The sequence below is a fragment of the Pararge aegeria genome, chromosome 1, assembly GCF_905163445.1.
Source record: "Pararge aegeria chromosome 1, ilParAegt1.1, whole genome shotgun sequence".
NCBI lineage: Eukaryota > Metazoa > Arthropoda > Insecta > Lepidoptera > Nymphalidae > Pararge > Pararge aegeria.
The window spans coordinates 10,094,935-10,112,691 of NC_053180.1; the positions used below are offsets into that span (position 1 = coordinate 10,094,935).

Consider the following 17,757-nt stretch of genomic DNA (forward strand, 5'->3'; position numbering starts at 1 on the left):
TCCTCGATTATCATCTTTTTTTTTCAGAAATCCCGCGGGAACCATTTGTTTTTCTGGGATAAAAAGTAGCCTTTGTTCGCTCTGTCCTTTCAACGAACTCTATGCCAAAAATCATGTTGTTCCAGTGTAAAGGAACAAACAAACAAACACACATTCGCATTTATAATATTAAGGGAGATATTAGGATTCGGAGATCGGAATCTTAAGATCCATTAAGTAACATTTACCTGGTAAGCATTCCATTGTTGCACTAGATGCTGATGGCAGGCCGCACAGGCGCGCACCGTTCCTTGCGCGTCCTTGGGCCGGGAGCGTGGCGGCCGGGGGTGTTGCTCGCCGAAGATGGGAAAGTACGGTTGTTTATTCTGCAAATAAAAAAGATAGACATTTTGGAGAGAGAAAAAAAAAAAAAAAAAAAAAGAGAAAAACAAAGCTACATCTGGAATAAAGGTTGCATCATACAAAAAAAAAAAATATTTTTTTTATAATCTAGTTCGAATACTATGTGCTAAAAATAGCTTCTAGTCGCGATTGCGTAAACAATGCATAGTTCTGTAACTTTTCGAAGATGTCCATTGTCTGTCTCCGAAACCCTTCATCATCATCATCATATAAACCCATTACCGGCCCACTACAGAGCACGGGTCTCCTCCTTCTACAATGAGAAGGGGTTAAGGCCGTAGTCCACCACGCTGGCCCAGTGTGGATTGGCGGACTCCACACACCTTTGAGAAAACTATTTAGAACTCAGGAATGCAGGTTTCTTCAGGATTTTTTCCTTCACCTATAACTTGGAAAACTTAGAGGTGCAAGCTGGGATTCGAACTCGGCCCCCGAAAGTGAAGTCGAACTCCTACCCAATCAACGCGTGGCCACCTCTTCGTTGTCAACCCTCTATCAATATAATTTAAATATCAAATAGGATGTCTTCGTAATAAAATCCCTTTGGAACAAGAAAATAATTTTACAAATCAATGGCAGTTTTATGAGCGTGTTAGGAAATAGGGAATTACAGCACTTTATCTATGATAAACCCGATGATTATATTAAATATATCAACAAATCATAGTTTGTATACTCATTGATAGTGTATTGAAAATAGAATAATGGCCTTTAGTAGACTGTCAAAAAAAAATATAGGATCTAGACACGAGTTTGACAAGTTAGATTGGCGGGAAAGAAAAGTTAGGACGGATTTAAAGTAATGAATTGAGAAAAGGAGATTAAGTAAAGTATTGTGGAAAGAACGTTACAAATTGGGAATAGATGATTTATAATGGAAACGATAAACGTAACGAAATATTGTTGTGGTGGAACAAGAGTCGTATATACTGGTGATGGTGTTGAGATAAGTTGTTAAAAGTTGTTGGTACTATGGTTGTACCTGATGTTGCATCAGATAAGTATATCTCATCCTTTGGATTATTTAGGTATCATATATGGAGCCCTAGCAATATTTTACACAGACAGTTTATGTAGCAGAGGTTGCTGTACACAAACAACTTGTTCCAAAAGTCCTGATAGTGATCATAGTAGTTATGTTTGACCTGTCTTATATGTCTTGTATCAAAGGGCCTAGCGTTATAACATATGACAATGTTGTAATTGTGTTTATAAGTCTTGTTTTAATTGATTGAATAAAAGAGCAACAGTAGAGTTTCTTGCCAGTGGTCTTCTCTGCCGAAGACAGCATTCCGAACTAGTAGTAGAGTCATTTGAAGGTAAAAAGTAATATGAATTATAGAGAAGCTTAATATAGAGTATTAGAGTCAGTCCAGTTGTTTTATTTCACTCCTTGGGAAGTTAGGTTTATAGAGTACAGACCCACAACACTGCTCTAAAGCAGGTTGGTGGGCTTTAATGATGTCTTTTATAAAATGAATACTTTAATAGGAAGGAAGAATAATAGTCATGAGAATAAATAATTACTGCTAAGAAACTAGGTATTTTACAGTTGCTTCAATAATACTGTTAATTAATGAAAGATCTATGTGCCATCCTGAACATTGTGGGTATTATAGTGAATATCTGAATACCTTGGCCTTCACCTCTTTATATTTTTTTAGCAAGCGCATATACATAAAATGAAATCAAACATCTGAATGAATATCCTCTTTTTGGAATTGAACATCTTAAAATTCTTATTCAGATATCCCTGTTTGTAATTGTTTATACAAATTATTTTCAGTGTGGCAGTTGGTAAAAACTAAATTCGTTAACGTTAATTATGTCTGAAATAGCACAAACGTCACTTTTTATCGAATACGAAATTAATTATATAAATTTCTGGTTTGCTGGTTATTTAGAAAAGATCGACATGTTTTTTTGCAAAGTAGTAGTTCAGGTATCAGAGAACAACAAACACACATATTTTTGAAGTGCATGCCTTGTACTTCAAAAATTCCACACTAACGAAGTTGGTGGCAACATCTAGTAAGTTAATAAGAATGATATTAGATTTAATAAACAGGGAAAATTAGAAGGCATATGAGACAAATTAAGAAACCCCTTTAATTCATAATATATTCTTACGTTATAGGGCGTACATTCACATAGTGTATTTCCAGTTACTATCGCAAACCATACCTGGGCGGCCTGTCACTAACAATAAATGCTTATCGCAATCCAAACAATTCACAATGTTTGTAAGTTTAATCACTTAACATATATTATACAAGATATGCTAAAATACTCTTAGTTATACGATGCCATGTTTGTACAAAAAACTTTCACCTGCCTCAATTTGTTACAGCTAAGGACACACCTCCACTAACATACCAGTGACGTCACCGATTGTCACTACATCTAATCTACGCTCAATATTGGCAAGTCACGGTACAATAATAATTGATGTGTCAATTCTCTCTTAGAGCTATCATAACACTACCTAATGAAATTCGAAGGCCAAGTCGCAAATAACTACAAGTGAGTATTTATTTTTACAATTTCTTAAATTTGCAGTCTTGTGATTTGTCACCACCTATGTATGTATACGTAACATGATATATCAAATGTATCTACAAACAGCAAGTTATATAGAAATATGAATTTCAAATATTTATATATATAATTTATAGAATTGAGGCCATGACGAAGGCCTCAGGAATGGCGGCAAGATCCTGGGCACAGTATCGTAGGAGAGCGAATAATTAGTGCTAACATAACGCGGGTTTATCTAAAAGAAAACTAATTTATCAAGATGTTACAGCAAAGGGCTCGGACGGCGACTAGATTGAAAAGAATTGGGTGGATTTTTAGGGTTAAAATATTATTAACATCAGCATCAATAGTGCATTACACTGGCCAAGAGTGGATCGGTAAACTTTATAAGCCTTTAAAAATATAGCATTTGAGGTATGTAGTTTTCCTCACTATGTTTTCATTCACCGTTAAAGCAAGTGATGTTTAATTGCTTAAAACTCACATAACTTAGCAAAGTTAGAGGTGCGTGCCGAGTTAAATGTTCGTCGATGATTGCCCCTTTAAAACAGATTACTCAGTTAGATTACCCTGCATGATATATGGTATTCAATAATGATTGTTGGTAAACTGGGTTCAAATATTATCATAAAACAAAATACCCATGGATGTAATTTAACATTTCGAAACCTTTTTTAAAATATGAACTATCTAATTGCTTAATTACACATTAATACATGATAAGAAAAATCTAATACCAATGGAGGTTACTCGTAAATATAATCAAAAATGTCATCATTTGACCATGAGCGTTGTTTAGTAGTAAATCAGCACAGGTTAAAGTTGAATTTTGTCATAATTCGTATCAATCTACCGAAATTTTGTAAAACATAAATAGAAACCGTATAATGGTGATGACGAACTGAATCTTAGTTCAACGCAATTAGTTGAACTTGTAATGTTATCGACTTTACGAAATTGATGCCCCACATATACCAAGAAAATAGATCACCAATAAACACACGACAGATCTGGGTGCTAGGAATAGAACATGTGTATAGAACACTCGAGAATGAACTGCGTTTTGTATGCCCCGACAGAGCAGTGAGATTTCGAACGCGCCTCAATACGGAGGCTACAAACAATTCTAACTCCTAAACTTCCCGTTACACTTTGTCAGAGTGGTCGTGGTCATCATGTTGTGACACTATTTGAGGCAAACCGCCTGATACACACATCCAAGGGACCACTGACTGCAGTTGTTTTAGATCACATGGACGACCTCCCACACACTCTGGTGCCTTCTACCTTCCTCTGCACAACTAAAAGCTCTTTAGAGTCATATTCTCTATAGAGTATTCCAATATGCACTATACCAGTTGTGTTTGAAAATGGAATGAATGGAAAGTTTATTTGCCACGTCAGCTATGTTACCGACTTAGCCTGATAACGCATATAAATATAAACGATGGCTCGTTCTCACCCTATTTGACCCTAACCGATGAGCCGATGTTTCCATCACAGCGAATTTGACCTGATGATCCCGCTATCGGTATTTTCCGTCATTAAATGTACAATATTATGAACAAACATTTTTTTTAATAAGCATTCAATTTATCAAGATTAAAACTACTGACTAATATAATAATAATAAATTTAATAATTCTACCACATCATCATCATCATCATCATCATATCAACTCATTAGCGGCCCACTTCAGGGCACAGATCTTCTTCCTGAATGGAAGATGGAATGGTTAGGATGGGTTGGGACTTAATTGTATAAATAAAAGTTGACAAGGAGAAAAATACTTATAGCTAGCACCAGACAACCACTCGGTCAACATGCTGGCAAAGTGCTGTTTGGTAGTGTTTGTAAAATCCATTACACGCATTTGAAACATTTCAGTGAACTATCAGGCATGCATGCATGTGTTGCATGGCGGGGATTGAACTCGGCCCCCCGAAAGAGAACCTGAAATCCTAACAACTAGGCTATCACCGCTGCTATCCCATATAAATAAATACCAACCACCTCAAACTTTATTGAAATATATTATTGCACGAATTAGGAAGGTATTGTTAGAGTTTGGTTTCAATTGTATTGCAATTTAGTCACTGTCCGGAATCATATCCGGTGTTAGATGAAGATGTCGCTCAATAGTTTAATGTTAGTACGATATTGTGCTAAATATTTGTTCTGTTATGAGATTTTATCAAAAATAAGATGGAAAGAGGGGACGAGGACGTCCGAGATAAGCTTTTGTGGGGCAAATAAAACAGAAGGAAACGGGGCAAATGAAACGGTGGTAGAGTCACTACACACAGACAGACTTTGACGTTTCCAAAGTTGCTATATATGAGGCTTACTTGAAATAAATGAATTTTGATTTTTTTTTTTTTTAAACTTTGGTGTGGGCATTTATAAGGAGGTAAAATAAGAGGGCCATGGATAGAGAAGGTTGGAAAAGGCTACACCGACAAAAGTTTAGCTCTTAAGTTTAAGATGAAGAAGAACCTCGATCAACGTTTCGACGGATTCTTAAATGCAAGTAAGTAAAATATAGAAGCTACTAATCAAGGTAAATGTTGCTTCTAGCTAGAATTCTATAATATCACTGTAGAACTTTTTACGAAAAGTTAGGGAGTACTGCTAGCGAGAGTTCTATAATATATATAATACGTTATTGAACTCTCGCTTATTATCGCCAAAGTTAAAAAGCAAAAGTTATCGAAACAAAATCACAATCTTTGTTGACCTATCAGGCGTAGGCGTGTTTCGGGAATGCTTATAATAAACATTTATTTAATTCACTAGCGGTTGCTCGTGACTTCGTCCGCGTAAATAAGTTAAATTTTGCCAAAAAAACCATTTATATCTATTTATATCAGATTTTTGCAAACTTCCAAATCAAGATGGTGTTTTTATATATCACGAGGATTCTTAAACTATGTGGTTTTAAGTAAGTGTTTGGAAAGTGAAAATGGATGCTTTTTAGCAGATATCAAGTTATTTTTGTTTTTGTTAAGAAATTCTGATAACATCCTGGGCGGTGAGCGCTGTGAATTTAATTAGGAGGTCACGGATTCGATTCGGCAGGGGCCATTTGGGAATTTATTATCTCTGAATTTTATCTGGTTTGGTCTGGTGGGAGGCTTTGGCCGTGGCTGGGTTACCAACAGACAAATACGTGCAACTAAGCGATTTAGTGTTCCGGTGCGATGTCGCGTAGAAAACGATTAGGGGTATGATTACCATACTTCCTAAAAGCTTAGCCGGCTACCATCTTAAACTGCATCATCATTTACCACCAAGCAGTTAAGGGCTAACTTGTAGTGGAATATACAGAATATATACAAAAAATGTAGGTAGTAAAATGTGGGTTTATTTGAAAAATGGTTTTGTACTAAAATATAGCTGAAGTATATATATTAATCGCGGTTTAATAATATGAACGCCACAAAGTCTTACAGTAGCTTCTAAGCCAATGCAATCAAACACAGACTAAGTTATTTCGAATAAAATCACTTGTCGTTATAAATGGATTATCCCTTCAAGTTTTGAACATGCTGGTAACAGAACAGATTTCTGGATGGCCATTCATCAAATAATGGTAACATAGAGTTCTGTCAAAATATCTAACAGACATTTTAATTTGATTTATTTGTTTCATGCAATATTTACTTGATAAAATATCTTTATAAATATGACCCCCCTATGATCCATTTTAGAGATAACAGAATTTTGTAAAATTAATCTTAAGCCGCGGTCAAAGGTGTATTATAATATTTTCAATGTGTCATGCGCGCACTTTATCGGTGCGGGTGCTGGCTCTCACCCGGACGTGCCCGCTACGCTTTGATAAAAAAAACCGTCTGCTACATTGATACGAAGACTTGCAACACTTGAACTCGCGTTAAGTATAATATGAATTGTGAATAGTTTTCATAGCTGCTGTCTACGAATACGTTATCTCAAATTTTTCTATGGCCTTTAAATTAATAGGGAATCTTTTTAAGAAAGATATACCCTTTAAACGAGAAGAATTTTAAGAGCATGCAGCATTACGGCTTGCACCGTCAACTCGCACGAAGCACTATAAACTTGAACGAACCGTTTTTTTAACAGCTGCTCAAAAAGTGTTACTTTTTTGTAGCTTTATATTGTGCGGAAAGTTACAATCCTTGACTAAGATGGAAGCGACAAAACCTAATCAGTTTACAGTCAGGAACAGATTTTGCAGATTTTCCGATCTTGTGGGCCCCGAAACCGAGTTATTGCATTTTTCTCAAGTAAGGTATTCTCTTATAATAGTCCAAGATTCCGGAGACGGTCAATTAATTACCTGGTGAGATAGGACCTCATCTGGTATCTGTCAATTGGCCGTCCAACCAAGTTAGAGGGTAATACACTTTCGCATTTGTAACATTAGTATGTTATAAATGAGAAAGTGTGTTTGTTTGTTTCTCCTTTATTAACGCCCGATCTTATCAACCAATCGACTTGATTTTAAGTTAGTTGAAAGGATGGTGAGTAACATTGGCTACTTTTTATCCCTGGAAAACAAACGTTTTTCGACAGATATTGCCAAAAACCGTAATAAACGCAGACGAAAAACGCGGGCAACAGGTAGTTTAATATAATAAGTGGCATAAGGCATGCTTGCATAAAATACACATATAAACGACTTACGCTCCACATATTATCCTTCAAAAAATAAGTTCTGCCAGGAGTCTGTGGGCTTTTACTCTATAAAGTAGGTACAATACTGTGGATTACTCATATTAGTATTGTTAACTGTTGATAGCCTTTGACCTGCCATATCGTCAGAAGCATTTCTTCGCAAATTTCTCTGAAGTTTATCATTAGAAATTATATTGTGCACTATTTATTAGACTAGGTTAAAAGTCACACATATATTTCCGATAGGTAACGTCTAGTAAATATCCTAACCCAGGGCAAAGGCTGTCTGATAGAAACATCAGTTTTGTGTTATGAATTTGACTCTGTTCCTCGTTTATTTTTACATTTTATAAAAATGTCTACACATTTCTTTTATTAACCTTTGTCGTCATAATTTTTCAATTTTTTTTTTGAGTGCGCCCTTGACTGAAATCTCACTTAATGGTAAGTGATCAGTCTAAGATGGTAGCGGACTAACCTCTTAGGGGTACAGTCGTTTTAATATTCCTAATCGGTCGGGGGAATACTAAATAGCTTGGCGGTACGTCTTTGTCAAACAACGGTAACTAATACAATTAATGTTACTATTGTATTAAAGCAGGTGTCGCGGTACTTTGCGAAATTCCATGATAAGCCAATTGGGAATTGGTAGACTTCGCACGCCTGTGTGAACACTATGCATTTCCTTAACTCTCAGGCATGCAGGTATCCTCACGATGTTCCAAAAAGTTAGATGTGCTAGCCGGGGATCGAACTTGGTCGTTTAGAAAGGAAAGCCGAAGCCCTACCCTATGGCCTATCGCCGCTGTAAATGTACTAACTACACATGCAATTTTCAAGCCACTTTTCATTGTGAAGTCAGAGAAGGGGAGAAAACTAAGAGTCTTGAGTAGAGATACATTTTGGAAGATCTGTTTGGTGTGGTGTATAAAGATTAAAGAAATTATACATTACACTGTAGAGATTTGTCTATTTTTCGCAGATTTTAGCAAGTAAGGCAAAATGTTTATTGTGCTAATGTTACTGTATTATCTTCTACTTCTGTGGAAGTACCGTTTAAAACGTACGTACGTTCAGCCATACCAATGATTTGCCCCTACAAATAGACAGTCAAAACATTTTAATACGTTTATTTAGGTCAGGCTATCGTTCAATCGATCATCTGAGCTTAGAGGTTATTTATTCGTATAGATATGCTGTTAGATTCAGATTTTGAACCTCAAAGCAAAGGTGCATGCATAATAATCGAGATTATGCACTCGCCTTTTATAATCCATGAAATACTTACGACAACGATACGATATTAAATAAGGGAATTACGGCACTTACTAGTATGATAGAGAGGAAAGATCTGTTTGTTTATTTGTAATCGATGAACTCTGAAACTACTGAGCTAATGATTTTAATGTTTTAATTTCCACCTATTTTTAATATTGGATAGAAGCATGCGTTAATTATTCATTGTAATATTCATAATTTTGAAGGCCGATTGGCTCAATGGGCTGCTTTCTGAGTCCAAGGCCGTGGGTTCGATTCCCACAACTGGACAATATTTGTGTGTTGAACATGAATGTTTTTCAGTGTCTGGGTGTTTATCTATATACTATAAGTATTTATGTATATTATTCATATAAATTATTCATCAGTTATCTTAATACCCATAACACAAGCTACGCTTACTTTGGGACTAGATGGCGATGTGTGTATTGTCGTAGTATATTTATATTTTATATTTTTTGTAAAGTCAACATGTCCTAACGATGCTCTGCTGACTTTACAATTATTCATAACTCAACATCTCCTAAGGATTCCCCAGTGTCGGAGCGAAACGTGCGGAGCGAAACGTGCGGAGAGAGTACATTGCCCGCTTGGTGTGGAGTATAAAGACGTACATATTCTCCTGCTATTCGCGGAGTATAGCAAATGATGCTTAATGTTTATTGTATCGAATCGAATATTTCCCAGAGTTACTATAGATCGGATAGACTTAGGGACTGTCTATTGTAGATTATCGAAAAATTACGGTATATAAATTATAATAGTAATATCAAACAAATAGTTACCGAGACACTCTTATCTTTGGGCTCCTTCGTGTGCAGATTGTACAACGTGCCGCGCTTGTACTCGTCGCCGCACACGTAGCACACCTCCGTCATGCAGTTCTTATCCGGCATCGACAGGTCTAAGATGTCTCGCTCAGAGCTGGATGTCGAGTTGCCAGAGTACACGGATACCGTTGACCTGAAAACCAGAACAAAAAAATATATTAGTACTGACGGCCGACTGGCGCAGTGGGCAGCGACCCTGCTTTCTGAGTCCAAGGCCGTGGGTTCGATACCCACTACTGGAAAATGTTTGTGTGATGAGCATGAATGTTTTTCAGTGTCTGGGTGTTTATATGTATAATCTAAGTATTTATGTATATTATTCACAAAAAAATATATTCATCAGTTATCTTAGTACCCATAACACAAGCTACGCTTACTTTGGGGCTAAATGGCCTAATACATAGTATATTTATTTATTTATTGACATACGGTGTAAGGTGTAAAGTTTCCTCAAAACTTAATTTATGTGGCAAATTTGTCAAGTAAAACTAATTTGACTGTATAGTCAAAGTTTGTCAAACTAACTTGTCTGCTGTCTCACCTGCTGGTAAGCGATGATTCAATCTAAAATGCAGCTAACCAGTAAGGGGTATGTATGGCTACATTATATTAAACCCATACCTCTGACCGACGTAGCTTCGTACTAGTAAGCTTCATGACACGTCTTTGTCAGTAGGGTCGTAACTAGCCAAGGCCAAATGCTCCTATCAGACCAGACCGCAGATAATTTAGAAATTATTATCCCTATATAATCAAAGAACTTCCACCTATAAGGACACAGTGCTCACTACAAGCCCTCAGAACCCAGCAGTCTATCGCCCTGAAAAGAATTACGTACGCCCCTCGATACGTGAGGAACTTAACCATCAAGAGAAACTTACGAATCGAGGACCTGGATGGTTCAGGTACCGAGGTACAGGCGCTTTAGTCCATCCCCACAACTAAAACATCGCGATTTGGCCTCTGGATCGAAAGGCATAAACAGGGGACCTACTTACGCCTACGGACCCACTTTGTAGTACGCGGTTATCTCCCTATCCGAGGAGGGCCCCTGGCCCTAAAATATTCTCCTTGGAGGACGCGTGAGAAGACTACACACAAGCCCTGAAAGTCTACATTATGAAGAATATAACCCAATTACACGCGGGCGAAGTCGCATGCGGAAAACGATGTTGTTAGCCTAACTTACAGGTAATAGACAGCAATTAACCCGAGATACAGCCAGTGATAACAAACAAGGGTTTATATGAGCACAAACATCGTATGATAATTAGGATGGGCTTTATCGAAAAATCAACCTTTTGACAAACGTTCTGTATGCAATTTATCCAGTGAATTTTTCAACTAACAAACGCAACGTGGCTCCTATAAATGCAAATTCACCTCACGGCATCCAAGTACCCGGCCGGCTCTGAAGCACCAGAGTGCTGTGAGCCAACGGATATGACGGAAGGGTCGCGCGCCCGCAGGTCCAGAACGCCTTCATCCTCGCCGCCTCCCGTTGCCCCAGTGACCACGCCGCCGCCAGGATACCGCTGCTGGAATATAAAAAAATACAATTAAATAGTTTTATCCTCACTAGACGGCAGTGGCGTGCACTTCATACATGCACAAAAGCACTGCATACCCAAATTATTTTATGTAACCCGTATTGGATGGTAATTTTTCCATTTTATGTCATGTACCTGCTTTATGCATACCCTGGTCAAAAACCCTGTGCACGCCACTGCTAGACGGTGATAGCAGTAACGTGCGTTTTTAAATTAAAGCAACTAAATATCAGCTGCTTAAAGGCCGAGGCCGTTCCCCGAGTTCTCCATTATGTTTTTCAAGAGATATCAATTCTACCACTTGGCCAGCGTGTTGAACTCCGTCTCAACTGTTTCCATTCTCAGCGGGGACCCGGGGGTATTGGTCGGTAATGGGCACGAGCATGATCACCTGATGATTGACAATGCAAATGGCCTAAATCAAGTATGCAATTGAGGCACCTCTACATCAATGCACAAGAATGGCAAACGTTTGGAAGGAGTGGAGACGGATTGTAAAGTGCGTCACGACACCCAGACGACGACCACGACCAGTCTGACAAGACTGATGGGACTATGAAGAATACTAACTTAGCGATCACAAAACAAGTAGCCCAAACAGAACGCCAGCAGTATGGCTAGTGGCTACGCAGTGTACAAAAACTTATTATAATAGAGCCGTGGGCGATATCTGTGTTTGCCTATTTCACATACATCTATGGTTTAGCTTCATGTTGGACTACTTATTCTGTGAGTGCATATTGCGCCATTATACACATCATCCGACTTTCAGTATCCTACAGCTAGCCACATGGCTCCTCTTTTATTGGAGAGTGATTTACAGGCATAACGAACATTGCACGCACACAGAGTGATTCTCCAAGTTAAAATGTCACTTTTTTTTATTCTTTATTGCTTTTATAAGTGAATATAAATAGACAAATGTTGAGAAAAAACACTATTTCTAACACTCGTGATTTTATTAAATCTCTTTTTATTATTTAAACTAATTAAAAAAAATGTTTAAAAAAGTTCTGTCTTGTCGGCCGTGTCTGTATGTGCGGATCCCGTATCTGTGGTCACGATAACGAGCGAAATACTTCACTTATAGAGTTGTTTTTTTTTTATACGCTTCAGTATTTTGAGGAATAGAAGCCTATTACTATTCACGGTAAACTTAGATGTAGTTTAATTATTATTTACAAAAATCTCAATTTTATTGTAATGAATGAAATTATGAGGCGTGCATTTTTGGATTTTCCAGCTATTATTTATTACTAGTTGTGCCTCACGACTTCATCCGCGTATAAGTCAACCTTACATATGCGGTCGCGGACTTTTTTAGAATTTATAAAGGGAAACAACTTTGTCATACATGATTTTATCGAAACTTTAAAAGTTTATGCAGCCCACGCAGCGGAAGCTCTCAAAAGGGGAAAAAAACACTGGATTTTAAAACATTCTTCATTGATGCTATGCTCTGATTGATCTTAGCGTGATGCTTTATAGCCTAGAGCGTTTCTCGATAGATGGGCAATCAAACACTGAAAGACTTTTTTAATCGGACCAACAAACTCTCCAGCTTTATATATTAATACCGTTGGTCCGGCCATTTCAGAGATTAGCCAGAACAAACAGACAGACAGACAGGTAAAAAAAATAAAACGTTATATTTGTGTATGTACCAATATAACCAATATACCAGTATATTCCAGTGATAAACGGATCGACAGCTTAGCATTAATATTCCCTCCGGTTCCGACATTTATTTAACAGAAAACCCCAGTGTATCGCGTTACAAGACCTTGCCTTGTGACACTTGGTTGAATATACTAACCAGTAGACCTAAGAGTAGGTTTACTTACAAACGCGTCAGAATTATGTGTGGGAAATGAGAATTAAGTAGATAAAATACCTCACTACCCACCGTGAGAACGGGGCCACCGGTATGACACAGATTATATCGAATTTGAATGGAGAAAACCTGTTTTTAGCCCAACTACGGGGCGGTAATGAAAAGTAACGTGTTCACTAGTCAATATACTTAGTCGTCGCGTTTGACAGTTTAGGACGAGGGTTGAGAAAAGTTACAAAATAGCAAAGTTGAGAAAAGTTAGCGGGGGGTTAAAAAGCAGCATCTATTTTTAACAATCAGCATCTATTTAAAATCCATTCGCTTAGATACGGTCGCCTTTGTGCCTTGCCGCATTTTGTCAAAGGCGCCGCTGCGCTACCAAAGGATGCCACGTGCGGCGTACATCCGCAGGACAATTTGGACAATTTTATATCGTAAAAAATATCGTAAATTTAGTTCCATGCCGTAGTAAAAGTTCCGATTGTTGATTTTGGGAGAAAATGTTTGTCCGTACCAACGTCGTACAGATGTTATGTTATAGTATATAGGTATCGATATTTTAGAATGGGCCCAGAACGTAATGACGTTGAATCTGAAAATAGCTGCAGGAAATAATGATGAACCCGTCATGAAAAAATAGTATCTACTTTAAATTCTTTAATCATATTTTTCATTTAAATTTTCCTTTAACTTGTCTTTATTCAACAAACAAGTACTCACATAAAACGCAATATTTGCAAAAGAGTTAAAGGATAAATACGAGATGGCAAATTCTCCTGCCGGTGTACCGACACTATGAAATTTAACAGAATATACCTTCAGGAGTCTTAGTACAAGATTTGCACGCTCGCAATCGAGGAGACCTTTTTGAGTATGGAAATACTTGAACATCACAAATTCGAACAATTTATCTTCTCTGTAACTATTTGAGTCACTCGATTTAACGGTAAAGGAAAACATAGTGAGGAAACCTGCATGCTTCTAAGTTGTCAATAATGTTCTCAAAGGCAAATGAAGTTCACCAATCCGCACTTCCCTTAAAGGGATAGTAATGGGTTAATAATAATGATGGAACAAAACAAAATCCCGTCCCATAATAAGGTCACCATATACAAAACATGGCCTCATGGTGTTTTTTCTCTTAGTCTTTGAACATTGACCTCACTGTCTAAGTTAATCAGAATAAGTTCGTACGCATGGACGTCCGAAGAGTTAGTATTTGAGGCGTCCTCTTACACTGCCGACTCCTTCCTTCAGACGTCTTTATGACTGAGACGATCAAATCACCACCGACAATGCATAATTAAAAGTAGGTATCTGTATAACCTCTGCACAGCGTCTTTGCCGCCGAAGACAAGATCTTGGTATCTAATACCAACTGTACGTCATTGGTCAGAGAGGATTGATTACAGACCGAGTAACAAAGGCTACTTTTTTTTTAGAAAAATGATATGACACCGTGAATTCAAGACAATTAGGGTCAGGCGTTTTCAAAGTTAGGGGAGTTACAAATTTCGAATGGAATTAACATCCACACTCAAGGGGGCGCACGGGCTAATCTCTAGTGCAGCAAAATTAGTCATCCTCACCCTACGACCATTGTGGTCCAAGCCACACAGGTTCCCGCTTAGGTTTACATTCCCTCAATGTAATCAACCAGCAGCTACAGACCATATGAATTAACACATTTATACAACGTGTAAATGAAAACTGAAACAATACTTCACAGGCTGCAGAGGTACTTTATTTACTGTCTCTGATACTTTGCTATAGTTTTTACTGAAAGAAATCAGATGCATCACATGAAAAAGTAAAATCAAGTGACACTATTAGGTACGCGTCGCAAAACATCGGTACTATGCCCGCGTCGGTCTTCTTTTTTCAATAGGGTTGTCATAAATAAAGACTTTAAATGTTTTGAATTAGTTTGTATGGAAAAATAAATATGCTTCTTTTGATTTAATATTTTTACACAGTGATTTCTCATGAAATATACTCATGCACCCTTGAACAGTATTTCTTAATTCCGTTACACGTTGTATAATGATACATTTTACACGTCATGTAGTAGTTTTCGAGAAAGAACACTACTCAAAGTTAAAAGCATCTAATATACGTTCCTTTAAAGCTTGAGTTCGTCCATAGATACAGCTTGCGATTCTAGCGGAATTATTTAAACAACTATATAATAGTTGACACACGCGATTTGTTTGGGTTTAAAAGTTCCGCAATTACCGTTGAAAACTATCCTATGTAGGTACGTTTCTAAGACGCACCGCTCAAAAAAATTTCGTCTTCAAGATCTGCTTAGCTAAGCCGTGCATGGTTAACAATGGTGATTTTAGCCCTCGCTGGATCAGTTTTCTGGTGCTCTCCGGAATAAAAATTACCTATACCGTCGTCTACATCTATAGTTAAGCTATATGTATATGTGCCAAATTTCATTAAGTTGCTGCAGGAATTGAGCCAAGATTTAAGTGTAAAAGAAATGGGAATGGGTACATTTTTGAATTTACAACAGTAATACAGTGCTATACATTGTTATAGCAATATAATTGTATATAGCTTACATTGTTAAATTTGGCAGTGTGGTTGGTATCCTTCTTTGGCGAGGCGGTTCTGGTCGGCGGGTCGGGTAACGCACGGGACGCGGGTCGAGGAGTTGCTACGGAGGCATTGGATGGCTCATCTCTGGTTGCGTTCGCCTCGGCGCCCAGTCCTAGCACTTGCGCTGCATATTCGCCTTGGAACGTCATGTCTGCACCTGAAAATTATGAATTATGCTTTTTAATTAATTTTTTCTTATTCCAATTCAAGTTAGCCCTTGACTGCAATCTCACCTGCTAATTTACTGATGATGTTAGCGGACTAACTTATTAGAGGTATGTTAGTTATATTAAACCCATACCTCTTATTTTGGAACGCTAAGTCGCTAAGCAGCTAAAAGCCGTGGCTAGTAATCATCCTACCGTATTTGTCGTTAGGATGATAACTAGCCCCGGCTGAAGCCTCCCACAAGACAAGACCAGATAAAATTAGCCTGCCGAGGAACGATCCTGGAACCTCCCACTTAGAACCACATCATTTACCAATGCGCTAGTCTTCAAAATCTACTCGTTTTGTTATAAAAATGTGCAGCAATTACGTAATCTGATAGTAAATGATTACCGGAATCTGAAATTTTTTACCACAACCTTGATTAACCTTAACCTTGTACCAACCCCTAATCATCGAGTTAAGAGTAGATGAGAAGATTTTCCGATAATTTGCAATTTGGTAAAACGTAAATGAAAAGTTGTAAATGGCATCCCAACGGCAGAGATAAAATTTGTTGTTGGGGCGAGAGGAACCGGTCAGTAAACAAGGATGGTTATTAATGCAATCGATTTACATGGAAGGAGTTGGTTTTGAGGTGCTCCAGCCCAGAGATAAGTGGACACTAAATATTATTCGCACGTCAAAATCGACCTAAAGTTACTCGTTAGAACGTCGGAACGTCGGAGCTAATGCTGTAGTGGTGTATAACTTTGTATTTGAATACCATAACGTTAAACTAACCTGGATCGGTTACCACTATGCTGGCAAATATATGGATAAGTTATTTAAGATTCAAGTACGATGTAACTGTATGTCTAATACCTTCAAGGTTAACACGCTTCAAACTAAAGATTGCATTGTCACTATCTGAAGATGAGTATTGGACCTTGGAGTCGCTAATGGGTCATCATATCATCAAATGTTTTTATATTTAGTTAGCTTATTTTTACCTTTTGGAGCGAATAAACTCATAAATGTATTGTATTAGAGCAGAAATCTAAATAAAACGAAGATTACGCGTTTTAAATCCCACAATCTGGTGTCTTGCTAGCGTTTCTGTAAGCTGAGTCACGCGGCGATGGCAGTTGTAATCTTGACAAGGTTAAGCGAAAGCGACCCCAATACCCGCTTATAGTTAATTGGCCTATGACGTAATAGGTCATATTTTAACAGCTCAAATCAACCATAAATTTATCGATAAATGTTATAAAAAGCAGAAAGGCCAAGACCAAACCAAAATCGCGAGCAAAAGGGGGTTCTTTTTAAGTTTCACAACTGCAGTAAGTATAGATTTCAAAATGGAATTGATCAACCGCATGACGCTTTCAGACGTCTGCGGTTAAAAGTAAGTATTTACCACAACTTCTAAGTGCAGAGATTTAAAATACTATTTACTATGCAGGTGTCGCAAAATGTTTTAAAACTATTTAATTATATATATATATATATATATAATTCATATATTTATATACATATATATTAATAGGTCATCACCTATGACTCTGAAACATGGTCGTTAACTATGGGCCTCATAAGAAGGCTCAGAGTCACTCAGCGGGCGATGGAGAGAGCTACGCTTGGAGTATCTCTACGCGATCAAATCAGAAATGTGGAGATTCGTAGAAGAACCAGAGTTACCGACATAGCTCAACGAGTCGCGAAGCTGAAGTGGCAATGGGTCGGGCACATAGTTCGGAGAAAGGATGGACGTTGGGGTCCCAAGGTGCTGGAATGGCAGCCCCGAACTGGTAGGCGCAGCGTTGGTCGGCCCCCAACGAGGTGGACAGACGACATTAAGCGCGTCGCAGGTAGCGGCTCAGAACCGTGGAACTTGGAACTCCCTAC

The 17,757-nt window shown here is 37.8% G+C and overlaps 1 protein-coding gene across 4 annotated transcripts in view; it reads right to left on the reverse strand.

Annotated features, from left to right (window-relative positions):
• The window catches only part of LOC120626816, a 137,494-nt gene that overhangs the window by 73,891 nt on the left and 45,846 nt on the right, over positions 1-17,757 (reverse strand). For 3 of the 4 annotated variants that reach the window (XM_039894599.1, XM_039894590.1, XM_039894572.1), the window contains exons 4-7: positions 15,666-15,859; positions 11,095-11,249; positions 9,667-9,844; positions 228-365 (exon numbers count right to left, since the gene is read on the reverse strand). In XM_039894599.1, coding sequence (XP_039750533.1) covers positions 228-365; positions 9,667-9,844; positions 11,095-11,249; positions 15,666-15,859 — 665 coding nt within the window. The remainder of the gene's footprint in view (positions 1-227; positions 366-9,666; positions 9,845-11,094; positions 11,250-15,665; positions 15,860-17,757) is intronic. The other variant, XM_039894582.1, reaches the window with a different exon arrangement.